The sequence below is a fragment of the Megascapheus bottae genome, chromosome 13, assembly GCF_031878675.1.
Source record: "Megascapheus bottae isolate mThoBot1 chromosome 13, mThoBot2.hap1, whole genome shotgun sequence".
Lineage (NCBI taxonomy): Eukaryota > Metazoa > Chordata > Mammalia > Rodentia > Geomyidae > Megascapheus > Megascapheus bottae.
Genome location: NC_143521.1, coordinates 373,413 through 394,923, shown reverse-complemented (window position 1 = coordinate 394,923; position 21,511 = coordinate 373,413). Strand labels below are relative to the sequence as shown.

At 36.5% G+C, this 21,511-nt stretch overlaps 1 protein-coding gene across 2 annotated transcripts in view; it reads right to left on the bottom strand.

The window, feature by feature from the left end:
• Window positions 1-21,511, bottom strand: part of Fstl5 (follistatin like 5) — a 570,877-nt gene that overhangs the window by 329,077 nt on the left and 220,289 nt on the right. For both annotated transcript variants that reach the window (XM_090343981.1, XM_090343982.1), the window contains exon 5: window positions 18,961-19,081. In XM_090343981.1, the coding sequence (XP_090200107.1) occupies window positions 18,961-19,081 (121 nt within the window). The remainder of the gene's footprint in view (window positions 1-18,960; window positions 19,082-21,511) is intronic.

Below are 21,511 nucleotides of genomic sequence, written 5' to 3'. Positions count from 1 at the left end.
AGCTACAGCACCTGTTCGGCTTTTTAGTAGTTAATTGAACATCAGAATCTTAATGGACTTTCCCACCTGGGCTGGCCTTAGATCTCAGCCTACTGAGTAGTTGTGATCATAGACATGAACCACGGACACCCAGCTTCCTGCAATGTCATGATTCTCTCAGGACTCTGGAAGAAAAATGTTGGTCAAAAATGCTGTTCTTATCTTTTGGACCAGAACCAGGAGCTACACTGGCCTATTTACAACATGCCTAATCCATGCTCTTACGATGTTATCTACAATGAATGAAGCCATTCACCCTCAAGAACTAGAAAAGAAGATGGGGCCCCAGTGGCTCACACTTGTAATCCTAAGTACTCAGGAAAGTGATTGCTGAGGATCACGGTTCAAGGCCAACCAGGCCATGAAAGTCTGTGATACTCCTCTCCAATTAACCACTGGAAAACCGGAAGTGGTACTGTGGCTCAAGTGGTAAGAGCACTAGCCTTTAGCTGAAGAGCTCAGGGACAGCACCTGGGCCCAGAGTTCAAGCCCTACAACCAACAAATAAATAAACAAATAAGCTGGAAAAGAGGCTACTAGATATAAAATTTGTGAAAGTAATATTGTAGGTGCTGATTCCAAAAACTTTTTTTCAGGGGAGGGGGAGCCACCAAGGAAAACAAACTCCAAATTAAAATGTCCATTGCAGTCAGTGGAGTTGGAATCCCTCTAGACTACTAGCTATGGGGATCAACTGATGAAAAAATTTACACCCAAATATTGCAGCATTATGAACCAACTCAAGAAAGAAGCCATTAGCCAAAGCAAACCATACGAGTGGGAGCTCTAGAGAGAATTTAACATGGCCAAGTCCAAAGTAGACAAGCTGACATTTCACACGGCTCACTAAGCATTGTGGCTTTCATAAATTTTATTCCAAATTCCTGCCAATGAAGTTAATAAAATCTCAGGCTACCCAACAAAAGAAGCACGAACCTATCCTTTTGCACTGGGTCAGGGAGACCTGGATTTATCACATACATGCTTCATGTCAACTAGGGCTGAATGCTGTTTGGTTACACTAAATGTAAAATTGTCATGAAAATTTTCTACCAGCTTTTAAAGCAAGGAATCTCACCTTGAATGTAAATGCCAAAATGAATTTTTAAAAAATCAGTCTGTTTTATTTATCTCCCAGAAGATGGCTCTTTTCTGGTTTTTTTAATGTAGGTTTTAAATATATATAAATAGATACATAATGTATTTTCATTGTATCAAATAGAAAAAGCAAAGACTCTTCAAAATATATTTCCAAAATGAGATGATAAAATGGCATAAATGTTTTGCTATATAGGTTATTTTCCTAAGGTTTATGTGTCCATGCATGAACTTGTGCATGTTTGAATTCATAGGTGATACACTTACCTTAAATAGGTTTTTAAGAAAATTCCTATTGGCTAAAGACATGGTTCACATGTAGAGTGCCTTCCTAGCAAGCATAAGACTGAGTTCAATCCCCTGTACCACCAAAACAAGTAAAAAGAATAAGAAAAACAAAAACCACTGTCGATATTTCTACAACATCATTCAGTATAAGACATAGAAAATTTTGTTTTACTTATACACAAAATTGATGTGCACTACATAAAATATATGATAAATCTTATATTTGTGAAAAACACACCACACTTATCCATGATCAAAGGACCAGGAAAGCAATGAGGTCAAATTTAAACTGGGAGTCAAAATTTTAATTTTTTTCACCAGGTCTAAACTTCACTAGGCAGAAAGGTAATTCAGTTAATTGTTATTTCTGCTTCTGTGCTGAGAAGTCTGTTTCCTACCTTATTCAAATATATGGAATAAAACTGATCAAGGTCCCAAGAAAGGGAGAATTAATGTGCTGTTCCTATGGTTAAAGAATATTGAGGTTTTGCCTATGGCTTCTGAAAATGATTTGCACCAGAGTTGGGGTGTCTGTGTGTATGCTATAACTCATGGCCCCAACATTAGAGGCCAGAATACTGTATGAGGCCATTTCTAAATGAATCACTCCATAGCACTGAATATTCAAATGTTCATCACACACGATGAAGAAAAATAGGTAGGCAAAAACAGTTATACCTTCAAAGAGAGTAATTTCCCTCTCAATTTTAGGTTCAGATCACTCCTTCGAAGTATATTTTCTGTACAACATTTGGTCTGTATTTGTAAATGCTGGTACAATGCTGAAAAATCACTGTAATATTTCATTGTGTTGTGCCTAACACAAAAGTTGAAAATATTGGAATAAACAAAATGGATGAAAGATTAAAAAAAAAAGATGATGCAAAGCAAAATGAGCTCCAAGGTGTAGAAACAGGAATTTTCTTTGTGGTTAATCTTTGTAATGTGCAATGTGAAATTATTTATTATTTTCCTTATTGCTTTTTATCTCTTTATTTGATTTTGGTACCCTGTGGATTGTATATGCATTTATCTGAAAAAGGAGAGGGAAAGAGAACAACAACAAAATGCTGAGACAAAGAATGATGAGGGAACTAACAGCAAGACTCTCAGGGCAAAATGTTGGAAATGGACTCGACAAATTGAGCAGGTGGCTAGGGCAGAGGAAAATTGGGAGCAAAATGAGGGAGGGGGTAATAATATACAATAAGAAGTATATTCACTATTCTGGAACCATTACCTCTCTAAATCAATTTAATAAAATTAAATTAAAAGTATTATTTTGAGGGCCAAGTGTTTGGCCTAGTGGTAGCGTGCTTGCCTAGCATGCATGAAGACCCAGGTTCGATTTCTGGGTACCACATACATAGAAAAAAGCCGGAAATGGTGCTGAGGCTCAAGTGGCAGAGCTCTAGCCTTGAAAAAGTCCAAGGACAGTGCTCAGGCCCTGAGTTCAAGCTCAAGACTGGCAAAAAAATATGATTTTGAAATACTATGTAAACTAAAATTATCTGAAAGAAAAATATTACAAAGATTTTACACAGCTTAAAGTAAATGTATTTCAGCTGAAATCTTCAATTAAATGACTTAAAGGTAATCAAACATCTATCCTTTTGCCCCAAACTTCTTTCTTTATTCACATAATTTTATGGGCTTCAGCACTGCAGTGTTTAGTACTTATAAGATATTTATGATCTAACTGAGGAAATAAGATGCATAGAAAGCATTTCAAAGAATATAGTTTTCTTGGTACTTGATTAAATCACTATTGGTTCTATTAAAAATAATTCATTTCTAAAATGTGAAATTGTTACATCACTTTTCATGATCTTGATTGTAATTCCAAGACTGCATATAAATTTATGTGACTATAATATTTGAAAGTAAATGTTGCATATCAGTGTTTGCTCATTATTTATTTTTTTTCAGTCATGAGGGGCTTGAAATCTGGGTCTACATGTTGTCACTGAGCAATTCAGCACAAGGCTAAGGATTTACCAATTGAGCCCCAGAGCAACTTCCAGTTTTCCATTGGTTAATTGGAGATAAGGGTCTCATGGACTTTTTTTCTTTTCCATATATTTTTATTGTAATTAATAGAAGGGTTACATTACATTCGCCAGATGGAAGGTGCATTACTTCACATACATTGATACCCTTTCTCATGTCTTGGTCCCCATTTCCCTCCCCCCACCCCCACCCCTTCTCTTGGTTTCCCCCTTCCCTATCCAATTTCAAATATATGCAATACATCAGATAACAAAGTGTGATACTGTAACAATATTAGATAACCAAGGGACAGCAAAAGAGATGACAGAGAGCATAGTACATTAAAAACAACAATCACTCATTATATGGCTTTTGTTTCTATTTCCTAGAGGTCCTTTCATTTAGCGTCATACTTTGCGGCCTTATGTATCTAGGTTTTGCTTTATTGCAAATCTCTGCTAGGAGAGCCCAAGGTTTCAACTGATTATGACAAATAAGGGAAACCATTGAGCCTATGTTCCTATGAGTCTGGCTTACTTCTTCTTAATATGATTTTTTCTAAGTCTTTCCATTTCCTATCAAATGGGGTGATGTCATTCTTTCTGACAGCAGCATAAAACTCCATTGTGTACAAATACCACATCTTGTTGATCCACTCATCAATTGAGGGACATCTAGGTTGGTTCCATATTTTTGCTATGGTAAATAGTGCTGCAATGAACATAGTTGTGCTAGTGGATTTAGTATGTCCTTGTTTCTGGACAATTGGGTAAATGCCTAGTAGTGGCATAGGGGTCATAGGGGAGCTCTATGTTTAGTCTTTTGAGGAACTGCCATACTGCTTTCCATAGTGGTTGAACGAGTTTGCACTCCCACCAACAGTGTACTAGTGATCCCTCCTGACCACATCCCCTCCAACATCTGTTGTCAACAAGTGGTGCTGGCAGAACTGGTTAACCACCTGCAGAAAACTAAAGTTGGATCCTTCTTTGACACCCTGAACTAGAATTAACCCCAAATGGATCAAAGACCTTGAGGTAAAAGCCAACACACTGAAAACTTTACAAGGAGGAATAGGAGATACACTAGGCTTTCTTAATAAGGACCAAGAATCACAACAAATCAGAGAAAGACTGGATAAGTGGGACTGCATTAAACTGCAGAGCTTTTGTATGGCAAAGGCCGTAGCTAGTAAATTAATTAGGAAGCCTACAGAATGGGAGAAGATCTTCATCAACCATACAACAGACAAAGGCCTCATTTCTAAAATATATGAAAAACTCAAAAACTAATCTCCAAAGAAACAACCCTCCCATTAAAAGATGGGCCAAAGACTTAAAGAGAGTCTTCTCTGAAGAAGAAACAAAATGGCCTATAGACACATGAAAAAATGCTCGACATCTCTGGTCATAAAAGAAATGCAAATCAAAACAAGTCTAAGATTCTACCTCACTCCAGTTAGAATGGCCAGGATCAAGAAATCTCATGGACTTTTGTACCCAGGCTAGCTTTGAGCTGCAATCCTGTTCAGATCTCAGCCTTCTGAGTAGGTAGGATTACAGAAATGAGTCAACTGTGCCCGGCTTTTTACTTTATTTTAAAGAAGATTTTCATTTGCTTACAAATTGATGTCAGAAATAAAATTATCATTTTTGCAAATAATGTGGAATTTTAGATTGGAATTTCATTTTAGCTTGAAGAAAATAAAACACTGGTTGTATAAAATAATGCCTCCCTCCCCTTAGGCTCTTGTTCTGTTGTTGTTGTTAGGAATATACGCATTGGTCACTGGGACCATTCTCAATTTTCATTTCATGAGGAGCTTTTTCAATGTAAGGTAAGCATAATTTTCTGAAAATATTCAGAACAGTGGAATTCCAGGATGAGAAATGCATGAAACATGAGCAGGGCTAAATATTTTCCCTAACTATTAAAGCTGCATCACTTAGCTCACAGCATTAAGTAGATTTCAAAGTTCGATAATCAAACCAGTGATGCTTTGTAGTATATGAAGCTTACTCACATTGAAAATACATTTTAAATATATTAGAAAAAATGCCAAAGATTTTAGCACAATGCTAGTCATTAAATGATGATAGCTTTAACAGATAATTTGGAAGTTGTATTACACAGGAGTATCACTTCACTCATGCAAATCCAATATATGTAAGTAGGTTTCATTTCCTTTGTGTGTTACATAGTTTGATGTTGCATTTAAATAAAGAGTTAACATTCAAATAATTTTACCATGCAAACAATATTGGCCAAGACACAGAGTATATTAAAATTAGAATTATAATTGCAGTATAAATTAGGAAGACATTAACAAAATGGTAAAATTATTATTACTTTTTGATTGTTATAGTATATCATTCAGTTATCTAACAAACATAAAAGTATCAATTCAGAATTGCTAATTATCAATTATCGTAAATTTCCCAGCTTCTACTTATATTGCCACATCCTGAAGCCATTGATCTTTTGTTATAATGTTTAAATTCATGTGAATGGCAGAATCATATCAATCACTAAATATACTCATTTCCTATCACTTCACCCAAATTGTTATACGTAATTATATATTATTACTAATTATATATTATATAACTTTTAATAGATTTCACTAGAAATATTTATTCATTGTCAACAGATACTTCTTGATAGAATCTAGCATCATAAAACAATGCAAAACCACTACTATTGTACTCCCTTAATCATTGTAATAATTTTGATTTTTGTAGGGTAAAAGGCCTTTATCAATGTACTTCCTTATGAATATCTAATCACGTTTCAAATGATTCTTATGACAAATATAAACAGCTGTAATCTTTATTTTTTAATATTTTATGGTAATTAATAAAAGGGTTACATGATATTTGCCAGATAGAGGGTGCATTAATTCACATACATTGATACCCTTTCACATGTCTTGGTTTGCCCTCTCCCTATCCAATTTCAAATAACCAAATACAAATAAATCCAATATATCAGATAACAAATATATAAGATAACTGTAACAATATGAGATACCCAAGGTACAGCAAAAGAGATGAGAGATAACATAGTACATCAAGGACAACAATCATTCATTGTATAGCTTTTGTTTCAATATCCTGGAGGTCTGTTCAATTAGCTTCATACTATATGGCCTTATGTGTCAAGATTTTGCTCTATTGCAGATCTCTGCTAGTAGAGCCCAAGGTCTCTACTAATTATGACAAATGGGGGAAACCATTGAGCCTAAGTTCCTTTGAGTCTGGCTTACTTCTCTTAATATGATTTTTTCTAAGTCTTTCCATTTCCCAAAAAATGGGGCGATGTCGTTTTCTCTGACAGCAGCATAGAATTCCATTGTATACAAATACTACAACTTGTTGATCCACTCATCAACTGAGGGATATCTAGGTTGGTTCCATATCTTTGCTATGGTGAATAGTGCTGCAATGAACATTGTTGTGCTAGTGGATTTAGTATGCCCTAGGTTCTGGATGGTTGGGTAAATGCCAAGTAGTGGAATTGCTGGGTCATAGAGGAGTTCTATGTTTAGCCCTTAGAGGCACTGCCATACTACTTTCCATAGTGGTTGAATGAGTTTGCACTCCCACCAATAGTGTAATAGGGATCCCTCCTGGCCACCTCCCCTCCAGCATCTGTTGTTATTCGTTTTCCTGATCTTGGCCATTCTAACTGGAGTGAGGTGGAATCTTAGAGTTGTTTTGATTTGCATTTATTTTATGACCAGAGATGTTGAGCATTTCTTCATGTGTCGATAGGCCATTTTTGTTTCTTCTTCAGAGAAGACTTTCTTTAAGCTTTTGGCCCATTTTTTAATGGGATAGTTGTTACTATAGAGATTAGTTTTGGAGTGATTTTATTTTTTGAGTTGTTGACACATTTTAGATATGAGGCCTTTGTCTGTTGTTTGGTTGGTGAAGATCTTCTCCCACTCTGTAGGCTTCCTAATTAATTTACTAGCTATATCCTTTGCCATACAAAAGCTCCGCAGTTTAATGCAGTCCCACTTATCCAGCCTTTCTCTGATTTGTTGTGATTCTTAGTCCTTATTAAGAAAGTTTCGACCTGTGCCAAGGAGGCTTAGTGTATCTCCTTTTCCTCCTTGTAAAGTTTTCAGTGTGTCAGCTTTTACCTCCAGGTCTTTGATCCATTTGGAGTTAATTCTAGTGCACGGTGTTAAAAAAGGATCCAACTTAAGTTTTCTGCAGGTGCTTAACCAGTTCTGAAAGCACAACTTGTTGAAGAGGCTGTCTTTCTTCCATTCTATTTTTTTTGGCTCCCTTGTCAAAGATTAGGTGGCCATAGGTCTGTGGTTTAATATCTGGGTCCTCTATTCTATTCCATTGATTTTGAGGCCTTTTCTTGTGCCAGTACCAAGCTGTTTTGATAATTATAGCTTTGTAATAGAGTCTAAAGTTTGGAATTGAAATTCCTCCAGCGCTGTTCTTTCTGCTAAGAAGTGTTTTGCTATACAGGGTCTTTTATTATTCCATATGAAATATTGAATTGCAGCTTCTATTTCTTTAAAGCATGCCATTGGGATATTGATGGGTATTGCGTTGAATTTGTAGATAGCTCTTGGCAAGACTGTCATTTTCACGATGTAGATTCTTACAATCCAGGAGCATGGGAGGTTTTTCCATTTCCTTAGTTCTGCTTTAATTTCCTTTTTTAGGGTTTTAAAGTTTTCATCACAAAGGTCCTTTACATTCTTAGTTAAGCTAATTCCTAGGTACTTTATTTTCTTTGAGGCTATTGCGAAAGGAGTTGCTTTCCTGATTATTGCCTCATTCCTCTCACTGTTGGCATAGAGGAAGGCCGTTGATTTTTGAGGGTTAATTTTATAGCCTGTTACCCTCCCGAAGTTTTGAATCAGCTCAAGGAGCTTGGGAGTAGAGTCTATAGGATTCTTTAAATACAGAATCATGTCATCTGCAAAGAGGGAGAGTTTTACTTCCCCTTTCCCTATTTGGATCCCCTTTATGCTTCCCTCTTGCCTTATTGCACTGGCTAGGACTTCTAATACTATGTTAAAGAGGAGTGTAGAGAGTGGACATTCTTGTCTTGTTCCTGATTTTAGAGGGAATGGCTTTAGATTTTCACCATTAAGTGTAATACTAGCAGTGGGTTTCTCATACACAGCCTTTATTATATTGAGGAATGTTCCATTGATTCCTAGTTTCTCCAGAGTTTTTAACATGAAGTGGTGCTGGATTTTGTCAAATGCCTTTTCCACATCTATTGAGACAATCATGTGATTTTTGTCCTTGCTCCTGTTGATGTGTTGAATTATATTAATTGATTTGCGAATGTTGAAGCAGCTTTGCCTCCCTGTGATGAATCCAGTTTTATCATAGTGTATATTATTTTTGATGAGTTGTTGTAAATGGTTGGCCAGTATTTTGTTGAGATGTTTTGCATCGATGTTCATCAAAGAAATAGGACTATAGTTCTCTTTCTTTGATGAATCTCTGTCTGGTTTGGGGATGAGGGTTATACTGATTTCATAGAATGTGTTTGGTAAAGAACCTCCATTTTCAATTTCATTGAAGAGCTTGAGGAGTATTTGTGTGAGGTCTGCTTTGAAGACCTTACAGAATTCAGCTGTGAATCCATCTGGACCTGGGCTTTCTTAGGTGGAAGTTCTCTAATTGCCATTTCCATTTCAGAGCTTGAAATAGGCCTGTTGAGTTGGGTTAGTTCTTCTTGGTTCAGTGTGGGTATGTTAATGTTAGCTAGGAATTCATCCATTTCTTCTAGATTCTCAAATTTGTTGGCATAAAGGTTTGAGAAGTATTTCCTCATGATATTCTGGATCTTAGTAATTTCTGTCGTGGTATTACCATTTTCATCTGTGATTTTGTTTATTTTGATATGATCTCTTCTTTTTTTTGTAAGGTTTGCTAAGGGCTTGTCAATTTTGTTAATTCTTTCAAAGAACCAACTCCTTGTTTTGTTCATTCTTTCTATAGTTTTTTTTGGATTCCAAATCATTTAATTCTGCTTTGATTTTAATAATTTGCTGTCTTCTACAGGGATTAGGGTTGGTTTGTTGCTCTTTTTCCAGGAGCTTTAGGTGACACATATACTTGTTGGTTTCCGATTTTTCCAGGTTCTTGTTGTAGGCATTAAGCACTATAAATTTTCCTCCAAGTACTGCCTTTTCCATGTCCCATGGAGTTGGTATTTTGTGTGCTCCTTATTGTTAAATTTCATAAACTGTTGGATGTCTGTTCTGATCTCTTCGATGACCCATTGGTGATTCAACAATGTGTTGTTCAGTCTCCATGAGTTACAGGGTTTTCGTTGGTGGAGATGTTTGTTCAGTTCCAATTTGATGCCTTTGTGGTCTGAGAGTGTGCATGGAATAATTTCAGTGTTTCTGAATCTGTTTAGGATTGTTTTATGGCCTAAGATGGGGTCTATTTAGGAAAATGTTCCATGTGCTGCTGAGAAAAACGTATATTGTGTTGATTCTGGGAGGAATATTCTGCAGATGTCTCTTAGATCTAGTTGTTCTATATAGTTGTTCAGTTCTAAGGTTTCTCTGCTAAATTTTTCCCTTGTTGATCTGTCCATAGGTGAGAGTGGTGTGTTAAAGTCACTAACAATCACTGTGTTTCAATCTATGTATGGTTTCAGTGCAAGTAACGTTTGCTTGATGAAGGTCGGAGCTCCAGGATTGGGTGTGTAGATATTTAGGATCGTCATGTCTTCCTGGAGGAAAGAACCCTTTAGTAGTATGTAGTAACCTTCTTTGTCTTTTCTCACTAATTTTAGTTTGAAGTCTATTTTATCTGATATGAGGATGGCAACTCCAGCCTGTTTATGGGGGCCGTTAGCTTGATAGAGTTTATTTCAACCTCTCACTTTCAAAAGATGATTGTTTTTTTGTGTCTCTTGAAGACAGCAGAACGTTGGATCTTGCTTTTTGATCCAATTAGACAGACTATGCCATTTAATTGGAGAGTTAAGTCCATTGATATTGAGAGTTAGGATTGAGAGATATTTATTAGGTCCTACCATATTTAAAAGCTTTTGATGGGGCCTGTGTCTTGACAGTCCTTGTGGTCCTTAGATGGTATGCTGTTTAGGTGCCATTTCTTGCCCTATATTGCATTTATTTTGGTTTTCAATGTGTAGAACATCTTTGAGAATTTTCTGTAAGGTTGGTTTGGTTGGTACATATTGTTGCAGCTTTTCCCTGGAATGGAATGTTTTTATAATCCCCTCAGATATGAATTAGAGCTTTGTTGGGTACAGTATTCTTGGTTGGTAATTATTTGACTTAAGAGCATGGCATATATGCTTCCAGTCACTTCTTGCTTGCATGGTCTCTGCTGAGAAATCTGGGGTTATTCTGATTGGTTTGCCTTTATAGGTTACTGATCCCTTTTCCCTGGCTGCCTTTAGGATCTTTTCTTTGGTTTCTATTGATCCAGTTCGGATTATGATGTGGATTATGATGTGTTCTTTTCTGGTCAGGTCTGTTTGGGGTTCTAAATGCTTCTTGTATCTGGAAGGGCCTGCCCTTCTGGATATTTGGGAAGTTCTCTGAGATGATTCCCTGAAGTATATTTCCAATACCATTGACCTCTTTCTCCAGACCCTCCTCAATACCAATTAGCCTTAAATTAGGCTTTCTAATTGTATCTTGGACCTCCTGAAGTGCTCTCTCATATTACCTAGATTTGAATTGACTCATTTTCTATTCTTTCTCTATAACAACTAAGTTATCTTCAGCCCCAGAAATTCTCTCTTCTGCATTGTCTAACCTGCTATCAAAGCTATCTACTTTATTTTTCATCTCCCTTGCTTCTAATTGCTCATTTTTGATGCCTTGCATCTCTTCTTTTAGATCATGTATGGATTTCTTTAGCTCCTTGATTTCCATTTGAGTGTTTAGCTCAGTAGCATTATTTTCTTTGGACATTTGCTGGAGTTCAGTCACGTTTTTATTCGTGGATTCCATGAATTCATCCATTTTTCTTTGAAAAACTTTTATTATAGCCTCCTTTATGGCTTCTTCTTTTTCACTTATCACCTTGTTTATGCTTTCCTCTTGTTTAGCTATGGCTTCCTTCCTTATCTCTTTCTTTATATTTTCACATTTTTCATTAATGATGTTTATCAATTGCATTTGTGTAGCACTTGGAAGACTCTCCTCTAGGTTTGCCAGCAACTGTTCCATTGTATGTTTATATTGTGTTGGAGATGTTATTTCTTGATTTGATATTTTTCTTGAGTTTCTTGTTCTGCCCATTTGAAAATGGGAGCAAGATTAATACTAAACATGATTATAGTTTTTCAGATATAACCAACCTAGACCTCTGTAGCTGGCAGACACTAGATGTTCACAAGTTTTGTTTGGTGTTATCACTCTTTCTTTTTGCTCACTTACAGAGCAGTCTAATACAGCCACTGATAAGTGATTTATGACCAAAACTTCAAGCCTCTCAATCCAATCTCTATTGTATTGAAGTCCCTCTGTGCCTAGAGTATAATAGAACACCTAGATATAAAGTATTGCTCAACAGCCATCAAGTATAGATCCATGCATTATAAGGGTTGAAAGATGAACAGAAGACCACAGATAGAAAAATAGAATGAGTGAGATCAGGGGAGGTACAAGAGGATTAACGTAGGAGTGTAAGATTACTATAGTAATGAAGAAAAGGTATAGTGTAGGGATAACTGACCTAAGTTGGTAAGTAGGTAGAGTATTTGAGTACAAAGTTTGGAAAGTATTAGACAAAACGTATGTGTTGCTGCATGACTAGCTCTCAGCCCAACCAGTGGCCTCAGAGTGGGCCGTGGGATGGATCTGCGAGCTTCAGTCTGAGCCTGCTGGGCAGACCTTTTCCTGTCCTGCTTCTAGGGGTGGTCCCCGGTCTAGGGTCTGGGGTTTGAGAGTTTCCAGGTGTCTCAGCAGGACCAGCAGGAGACTTCTCTGTTCCCAGGAGCGGGGCCCAGCTGAGGACATGGGCTCCAAGGGCGGAGCCTTGCCTTTCTGCTTCTCAGAAGGCAAGCTTGGCTGCTGGTCAGCCCTTCAGATCCCTGCTGTGTTTCCACTGCTTTGTCAGAAAGTCTGTGACTGTGTGGGGCCCCCTCAGTTCTGTCTTGCTCAGGATTCCCAGCTGGAGGATGCCCCGCTCAAGAATTGAGAGGGGACAGATTCTGGCTCCTATTTTCCTGCACAACCCACCCGCTGCTGTAAGGCAGGCACTCAGTGCCCTCCACTTTCCAGATCCATTGGCCCGGGAGGGGAATCTGTTGGTGGGTTATAGCTGGGACAGGTCTGCCTCCCCTGGTGGGGTGCTGAGTCTTAGTGTAGCCGCCTGTCAGTCTCTAGTCAGAGGGCTGTGAGTTGAGTCTGTTGGTCGGGTGGGAGTTTGGACAGCTCCGCTTCCCTTGCTGGGGTTCTGGGTCTTAGGTAGCCTGCCTGTCAATCTCCAGTCAATGGCCTGAGGGAGGGGGCTGTTGAGGGAAGGGACAGGATTCTAAATTCCTTGCCCCCCTGCTCCTGCCAGTCTTTCTCAGGCGGGGTGGAGGGGTCTGAATTAAGTTGTATTGCTTGGCACCAGCTCTGCTTTCCCGATGGGTTTGGGGACCCGCTGTGTTACTCACGCCTCTGTGTTCCCTTTGTGGGTGTTCCACGGTGGTGGGGAGTCTTTCTCTCCCCTCGGGTCTCCTCCGCCACCTGTTTTTCGCGTCTGGGTTCCGCTGCTTGGTGTTCTGATTCCTCGTCTGGGTTCTGCTGCTTCTGAGGCTCTTTGGCCCGGTTTCTGCAGTGCTCAGTGCTGGCCACCCCGGCGCCCTCCGCCGCCACTTTTCACAGCTCAGAGATGGCGGCGAGGGGTGGGTGAGGGGTCCTCGTGTTCGAATTCTTTGGCAAAGTTGGATGTAAGCTTTATCTGGATTTCTTTTCCAGTTTGAGTCCTTCTCTGTTGCTTTTTGAGTTTGTTGTTGTGGATTTCTTAAGGTAGTTGGCTCGTGGGATTCCCTGGTTCTCTCTTTTTGTGAGAGAGAGCCAAGCAGTGTCCCTATTGTCTCAGCGCCATCTTCTCAACCCACAGCTGTAATCTTTAAAAGATTCTTACTTGGTGATAGTGTTCAAAAATCATTATTTAGAGTTTGTGCTTGCTGACACAAACATAGTACCTTTTTCACTTTTTCTGTTTTGCTTTCATTATTGTACCACAACACTAACTAACTAACTAACTATATATATATATATACATACATGTATACATGTATGTATATATATATACATATATATATATATATATATATATATATATATATATTGTCTATCCAGGAACTTGAACTCAGGGCCTGAATACTATTTTTGGGCTTCTTGAAGGCTAGAGCTCTACCGCTTGCTCCACAGCACCATTTCTGGCTTTTTCTATGTACGTGGGACAGAGAAATTGAACCCAGATCTTTGTGCATGTTAGGCAAGCACTCTACCACTAGACAACACTCCTGGCCCAACTCTAAATATATTTTTAATAAATATCTTACACAATACTACCATTTAATAGCATTCCTTTTTTTTTTTGCTAGTCCTGGCTTGAACTCAGGGCCTGAGCAATGTTCTTGGCCTTTCTTAAAACTAGAGCTCTACCACTTAAGCCACAGAACCACTTCTGGCTTTCTTCTATGTATGTAGTACTGAGGAATTGAACTTGGGTCTTCACTTGTGCTAGGCAAGCACTCTGCCACTAGGACAAAGTCCCGGCCCCTTAATAGCATTCTTAGTTCTTGATAAACTTTTATCACTGAAATTATTTATACCCATTGTTATCGATTTCAACTGCTTTTATATGCTTAGTTTAATGTATTATTCTAGGGTGAAGGAGTAGGTTTCAGAAGACAGGAAATTATAGTTTTTAATTAAAAAATGTGACAGGTGTAAAAACTCAGGCATGGAATCGTATCTCTTTGGGAGATCAAAAGTGAAGGAATATGGACCTTTAAAACCAGCCTGAATATTATAGGTTATTGACAACTTAGTCAATAAGCAGGCATGATGGCACAAGCTTGACATAGGCTACACAGGAATCACAATGTCAGTGTGTAGTATCACTTGACTTCCCAGTGATGCCAGAAATCACAAATAAGTGGACCACAGTCCAGGCCAGCTCTATGCATAAAGCAAGACCCTATCTTAAAATCAACCAACACAAAAAGTGGCTATCCTAATGACTTTAGTAGTGAGTTCAAACTCTAATACTAACAAGAAAAAATAGTGTATTTTGCCATTCAAAACCTTTTAAATTTGATGTAGTCTTGTTTACCAAGTCTTTCTTTGATTTGCTGTGCTTCTGGATCTTTACTCAGAAAGTTTATACCTGTGAGAAGGAGCACAAATATTTTTCCTATTCTTTCCTAAAATAGTTTCAGACTTTCCAATCTTACACTGGGTTCTTCACTCCATTTTGAAATGATACTGGTGATTCTGTATGTGGATATGCAGTTTTGCCAGCACCATTTGTTAAAAATGGTGTCTTTCTTCCAGCCATTATTTATGCATCTCTTATTAATTATGAAATGATTTTATGTCGGTGAGTTTATGTCTGGGTCTTTCATTCTGTTCCATTGGTCTTTGTGCTTATCTTTGTGCCAGTATTGAGCTGTTTTCAATACTGTGGCTCTATAGTGAAGTTTGAAGTTTGCTATTTTTATTCCTGCAGCACTATTATGCCTAATAAGGACTGCTTTTATTATTCAAGGTCTTATGCTCTTCCATATGAACATTTAGATTGTGTTCTCTATTTTGTTGCAGAATATTCCTGGGATTTCGATGATCTTGCCTTGAATGTATAGATCACTGTGGTCAGCATTGGCATTTTCATATTAATTCTTCCAATCCAGAAACATGGAAGATATTTACATTTTCTCAAGTTTTCTTCAGTTTTTATTCTAAATATCTTTTACAGTTTTTGGTCAAGTCAATTCCTCAGTATTTTATTTTTTTAGATCATTGCAAATGGAGTTGTTTGTTTGATTTCAGTCTTCAATTTTTATTCTAAATATCTTTTACAGTTTTTGGTTAAGTTAATTCCTCTGTATTTTATTTTTTGAGATCATAGCAAATGGAGTTGTTTGATTTCAGTCATGACCTTTTCATTGATAGCACACAAAAAAACTCTTTTGGTGTTTTTTCTGTGTTGTTTATATGCCCTACTATATTACCAAGGTTTTGAATCACCTCTAGTAGCTTGAGAAATGAGTCTGTTCTTTAAATACAGGATCATCTCATTTGCAGAAAGGGATAATTTACCTTCATATTTCCCTATGTGGATCTCCTTTATGATTTAGTATTGCCTTGCTTCTTTTGCTAGAAAATACAGAACTATATTCAAGTGGAGTAGACAAAGTGAACATCCTTGTCTCATTACTGATTTTGAAGGATGGTTTTACTTTTTCCCCATCAAGAATAATTTTGCTTCAGGCTTGATATATTCCATCTTCATTATAATGAGAAAAGTCTCAAGCACAAAAGACAGTCTACAGAATAGGAGAAGCTTTTGCCATGTACATACATATCAGACAATGGCCTAATATCTAGAATATATAGAAAATTTTAAAAATTGAATCCTCTAAAGCAAACAGCGTGATTAATAAATGTGGTAATCAGCTTAAAAGAAACCGATCAGAGGAAGTAAATATAGCCCATAGTCACAAGAAGAAAGGTTCAACATGTCAGGTTATAAAGGAAATGCAAATCAAAATATTGAAAATAGCCACTATAAAGAAAACAAGTGATAACAGATGCTGGTGAGAATGAAACCAAGAGGGAACTTTAATACACTTTTGATGTAAAATTGTTCAGCACTCTGTAAAAGAGTGTGGAGGTACATTACCCAAAACATTACAAAGCAGTATAAACTAAAGACATTAGTACATGTTGATTGCAGCAGTATTCTCCATAGTCAAGTACTGAATGAGCCCAGATTCCCCTAAATGGATGAATAAATCAAGAAAATGAAGTGTATTTACACAATAGAATTTCACTAATTAATTAGAAAGAATGTTTTGTAAATAAATGGAAAGATCTGTTAAAACTTTATGTTAAGTGAAACAATCAGTCCTAGAGATACAAATGATTGCCATGTGGAAGTTAGATTTAGCTTAGAAAATCATAAGTAAATACACTAGGTAGCATGCAAGTATATAAAGAGGCATTAACTGAAAAATAGTAGATACAAGGCAGATGTCAAATATTGTAAATCCTTAGAAAGTCAAAATCAAAATTCAGAAAAATAAAACCCCAGAAAGTAAGTGCTAAGAATTGATGGGGAGACAGAAGAAAATCAAATGGAAGGAGTTGGAAGAATGAAAAGGAGAAATTGGGTAAAATGCAGAGTAGAATCCAGTGTTTATCTTATAATGTTAAGAAGTGGGTGGGCAAAGTGAGTAGGGGGGGATGGGTGAGAATGTTGAAAGGGTGACATTAATCAAGATGTTATATTTATGAACTGCTCTGTGATATGGCAACTGTACAACCACTTACTGATAATTTTAAAATTAAATAAACTAAGTTTTAAAATTAAGTATCTGAATGACCAAAGAATGTAGTAGAATAATAGAAATAATAAAGTTTCAGCTATGGAACATCAAATGGCTTTCTCATCTATTTCTACATACTTTTCATCATCAAACAGAATTCAAATCTACTTATCCTGAAAGCTGATTCAATTTATCACACCTTCCTTTTTTCTCAACTCTGTAACATTCATGTTTTCTTTTTTCTTTTTTTTTGTGGGTAATGGGGCTTGAGCTCTGAACTCTGGGCCTGGGTGCTGTCCCTGACCTCTTCAACTCAAGGCTACTGCCCTAACCTCGGGCCTGGGCATTATACCTGAGCCATCCAGCTCAAGGCTACAGCCCAAACTCTTGGGTCACAACCCCACTTCCCATTTTCTAGTGGTTACTTGGAGATAAGAGTCTCAAAATCTTTAGTGCTTGGGCTGGCTTTCAACCATGATCCTCAAATCTCAGCCTCCTGAGTAGACAGGATTATTGATGTGAACCAATAGGCCCAACAACATATATGTTTTCTATTTTGCAGGGATTTGTTAAATAAAATATATTACATTGCTATATAAAGTATACTAAAATACACGATGTATTATGTAAGTATATATATGTGCATATATATGTATGAATGCATTTCTCTATATATGTGATATATGTACATCACACACACACACACACAAACACACACACACACAGAGTTTTCCTATAAAAGAGATCTTTTTCTCAGTTTCTCAGTCTATCTGCTTCTCTGATCAAAATAAAAAGAAAGAATCCTTGTTACTCCAGGAAAACCTTCCTGGTAAACACATAGTTCTCAACAATAACTTGACATGCATCTTGACTATAGACCCCTTACAATTTATTTCTCATTTCTCTACATTTTCCTAATTTAAAAATAATGCTCTTGTATTTAAAATGTTAACAATTTCCTCAATTATCTGCTTTGCATTCCAGATTTGAGTAAAAATGAAAATTAATTATGTATTAAGAGGCTGGTTTGTTCTCCAACTTAAAAGTGTACAAATTGACCTATGTTTCATATTTTGCTTTTCCTCTATCAATAATAAAATCTATATAAGAAATTTTATTCATATAAATACTACAAAAATAGTATATTTAAGTGACTTTCTAGTATTAGTGAATTTGTAGATAACAAAATGCCAAAGTTCTCTCTAGAGACTTTTCATTTCAAGAAGACAGATGCCAAAAGTCTGTCTAGAGACTTTTCAATCCATAGAGACTTTTCAATATACAAAGAAAATAAACTGGTATGAAGCATCACATCTTGGTTCTTTGATTACTTTCAGATTCCTTCTAGTTCATTCACGTCTTTCTCCCTCTCTTGAATGGAGTTCATAATTTTTTGTTTTTCATATTTTTGGTTTGTGATCTTTCTCTTTGAATTATTCTTAAAAAATAACTTGTCAGAAAATTTATGTTAGCATTGTCTTAGCTTTGCTCTTACAAGTGTAATTAGTCAATTTTAAGATACACTAAGCAACTCAAACATACACAAATAATTTCAAAGTACTTTCACATAAATACCATTATTCATTCTAATGAGTGAAAGAGCAAATACAAAGAGCAATATCTTGAAATATTCACAACCCCCATTCTTAATTCACTTTGCTTTCTCAATAATATTACAAAGTCTCTGCAGAAATAAATTATTTATTATATATAGTGCCACCTATCAAGTGTTGCTCCCACTTCCTCACAGGTACTTTTGAAAGCAGCCATGTAAAACCATTGTCATTCCTTCTTCAGAAGCCAGTAAAATCCATAAGTAATACATGAGTGTATCACTGATTATTCCTTTTAGAACTCCTATGTACCTAAACATATTTCCAGGGCATTAAAAATGTTTTTTATTCTATTTCTATCTCTTATAGAAAGAAATATTTTGTACTTTAAAGCTAAGTCTAATATATCATATTTTCAAATCAACAAGAAAACAAAAAAATAGAGAATGAATCATATACTCACGGAATGCTCTGTAAAATTCTTCAAGAGCCAGATGCTTGTCAGCATTGAAATCATCATACTTCAGTAGATCATATAGAGTGCATTCAGAAACATCCTTGCCTAGTTCTTCCTGCTTTATCACCTGACAAAAAATTATAACCGGACTTTTATGTCTGCATTGCCATTACTTCCATAAAATTAATTATATGTATTACTGATCATTTTAAGTATGAGATGGATTGAAGGTGTGGCTCCAATGATAGCACGCCTAACTACCAAAGGACCTGAGTTCAAAACCAGAACAGCAAAACAAAACAAACTAAAATGAAATTAAGAAAAAAAAAACCAATTGAATGAAGAAAAGAAAAGAAATATGTAGTTCTAGAAAGTAAAAAGAATCAGCCCAGGGAAAGTACAGGTTTTCATTTACAGGACAACTAATTGTAGCCATTTCAGTGACAATATTTTATGATTAAGATTTGACCGTGCCTAGAATTTTTTCCAAACTTGGTTATATCAAAGTCTGACAGAGGCCTGAACAAATCTAAACATTTTGTATTTCACTCTCTTGCATTATTCCATTACTCAAATAAATATTGCCACGGGAAAAATCACATCTTGTGTCTCAGTAATCTGTGTCAAGATAAAACTGTATTTTCCCCCAATGAAAATATGGAAGCAGTTTGTGATACTTTAATCTTTGTACTATTTATGAAAATCGAAGTTAGAATTGTTCTGCCTCTGTCTAACATCCTTTCCAGCTGGAATTTAAGTCATTTGGGATGGTATATTACTCCCATGGTCACAAAAACGATATTAAGCAGACGGTTATTTTCAGGAGCCAGATAGAATTAATACACCAATTAATGATGAAAATCTACCCAAGTATAAGTGGGTAAATAATCAAATTTCTTTTCTACTTTCCACTCAGTCCATGGACTGTGGCTGTAGCTTTTTGATACTCTACTGATTTTGTCTAACACAAAACTTCTCCCCACATTTTTTACATAATCAGATCCAGTTATTTAACTAGATGACTCTCTATGTCCAACATCATTCAATCTATTTCACAGTTGCCAACATTCAGAGAAAGTCATTCATATTGAAACTGGGCTTCAGGGTTTTGTTTTTGCTTTTTTTTAGTTAGTTTAGTTTTCAAAATTGTATATTGCTGGGCATCCTTGGCTCCCAAATGTAATTCTAGCTACTCTGGAAACTTAGCTCTGAGGACTGATGTGCATAAATTTAAAATATTCTAGTTCCCAAATAACCACCAAAAATCAAGAAATGGGGAAATGGTTCTCATGACAGAACATCAGCCTTGAGCAAAAAAGCCAAAAAGTAGTATGAGGCCCTAAGTTCAAGCCCCAGAACAGGCACACACACACACACACACACACACACACACACACACACACACAAAATAGTGGTATAACATAATCAGTTGCCTGTGAAGTTAGCCACAGCTGTCTCACACAGAGGTAATATATTCTTTTAAGGCATCATGTAAAATTCAAGCAAATTATTCTTTCTAGTGTATGACTCTTCAGGTAATTCACTGCAGCCTATGTGTAAGCTGTCTGTGCATTCACATTAGACTGTCATTTCTTTTGAATAAATCAGACTATTTCACATCATTATGTCAATGATAAGTTGCTAATATCATTTTCTAAGTCCCTTTGGACACTTTGGAGCTGAAATTGCAACGTGTTTTTAAATTACTGTCCTTAGTTTTTTCAAAAAGAAGTTGCCCTTTAACAAAGGAGTTTCTGAATACAATGCATCTTGATCAATGTCACCCTTCTCAACATTCACACCCACCTAGCCTGACCCACCTCTTCCCTTATGTTTCTTATTTTTGTATCATATACATTGAATTCTTGACTGCATTCTTCCACTTCTTCTCTTCATTCATCTACACCTCCCCTTGGCCCTGTCCCCATCTCTTGTAAGTATCTGTTTCCTGGTTCTTAATTGGTACACTTTAAACATAACTAAAAATTTCACTATTTGAATTCTCCCTTGAATGTATCTTATTTTGTTTAATATCTTTATGACCATTTGAATACTAACATGTTTACTTACAGATTTATAGATTAATTCTGCCTTCCACAAATGAGGGAAAATATGACATTTATTGTCCTTGGCCTAAATAATTATGTAAATATAATTTTCTAGATGGCTAATGCATTTTTATTCACTCATATGTGTACTCCAAGTTTAGCTGCTGTGGATATATCTGAGTATGGGACTCTCTTCATGGACCCCTGGTAACTGGTTCCTCTGGTGCCTCTCTAGCTACCTGAGCTACAACATACAATAAGAACATATAAACTGATTTTGAAAAGCAATATAACAGTGTAAATTCTCTATTCTTCTATAGAGTATTCACATTTTACCGGCTATGCTTATATTTGCTACTTTGATGTGGGAAAATCAAAAGTTTATATGGTCTATATACTTCTTCCAACCAAACTTTGTGACTAGGGAGTATTGCAACATAGGAGCTTGCAAAATCTAGCTAGAGAGATTAACAGAACTTGAAATGCTGAAGCCATCTCTCTATAAGCCT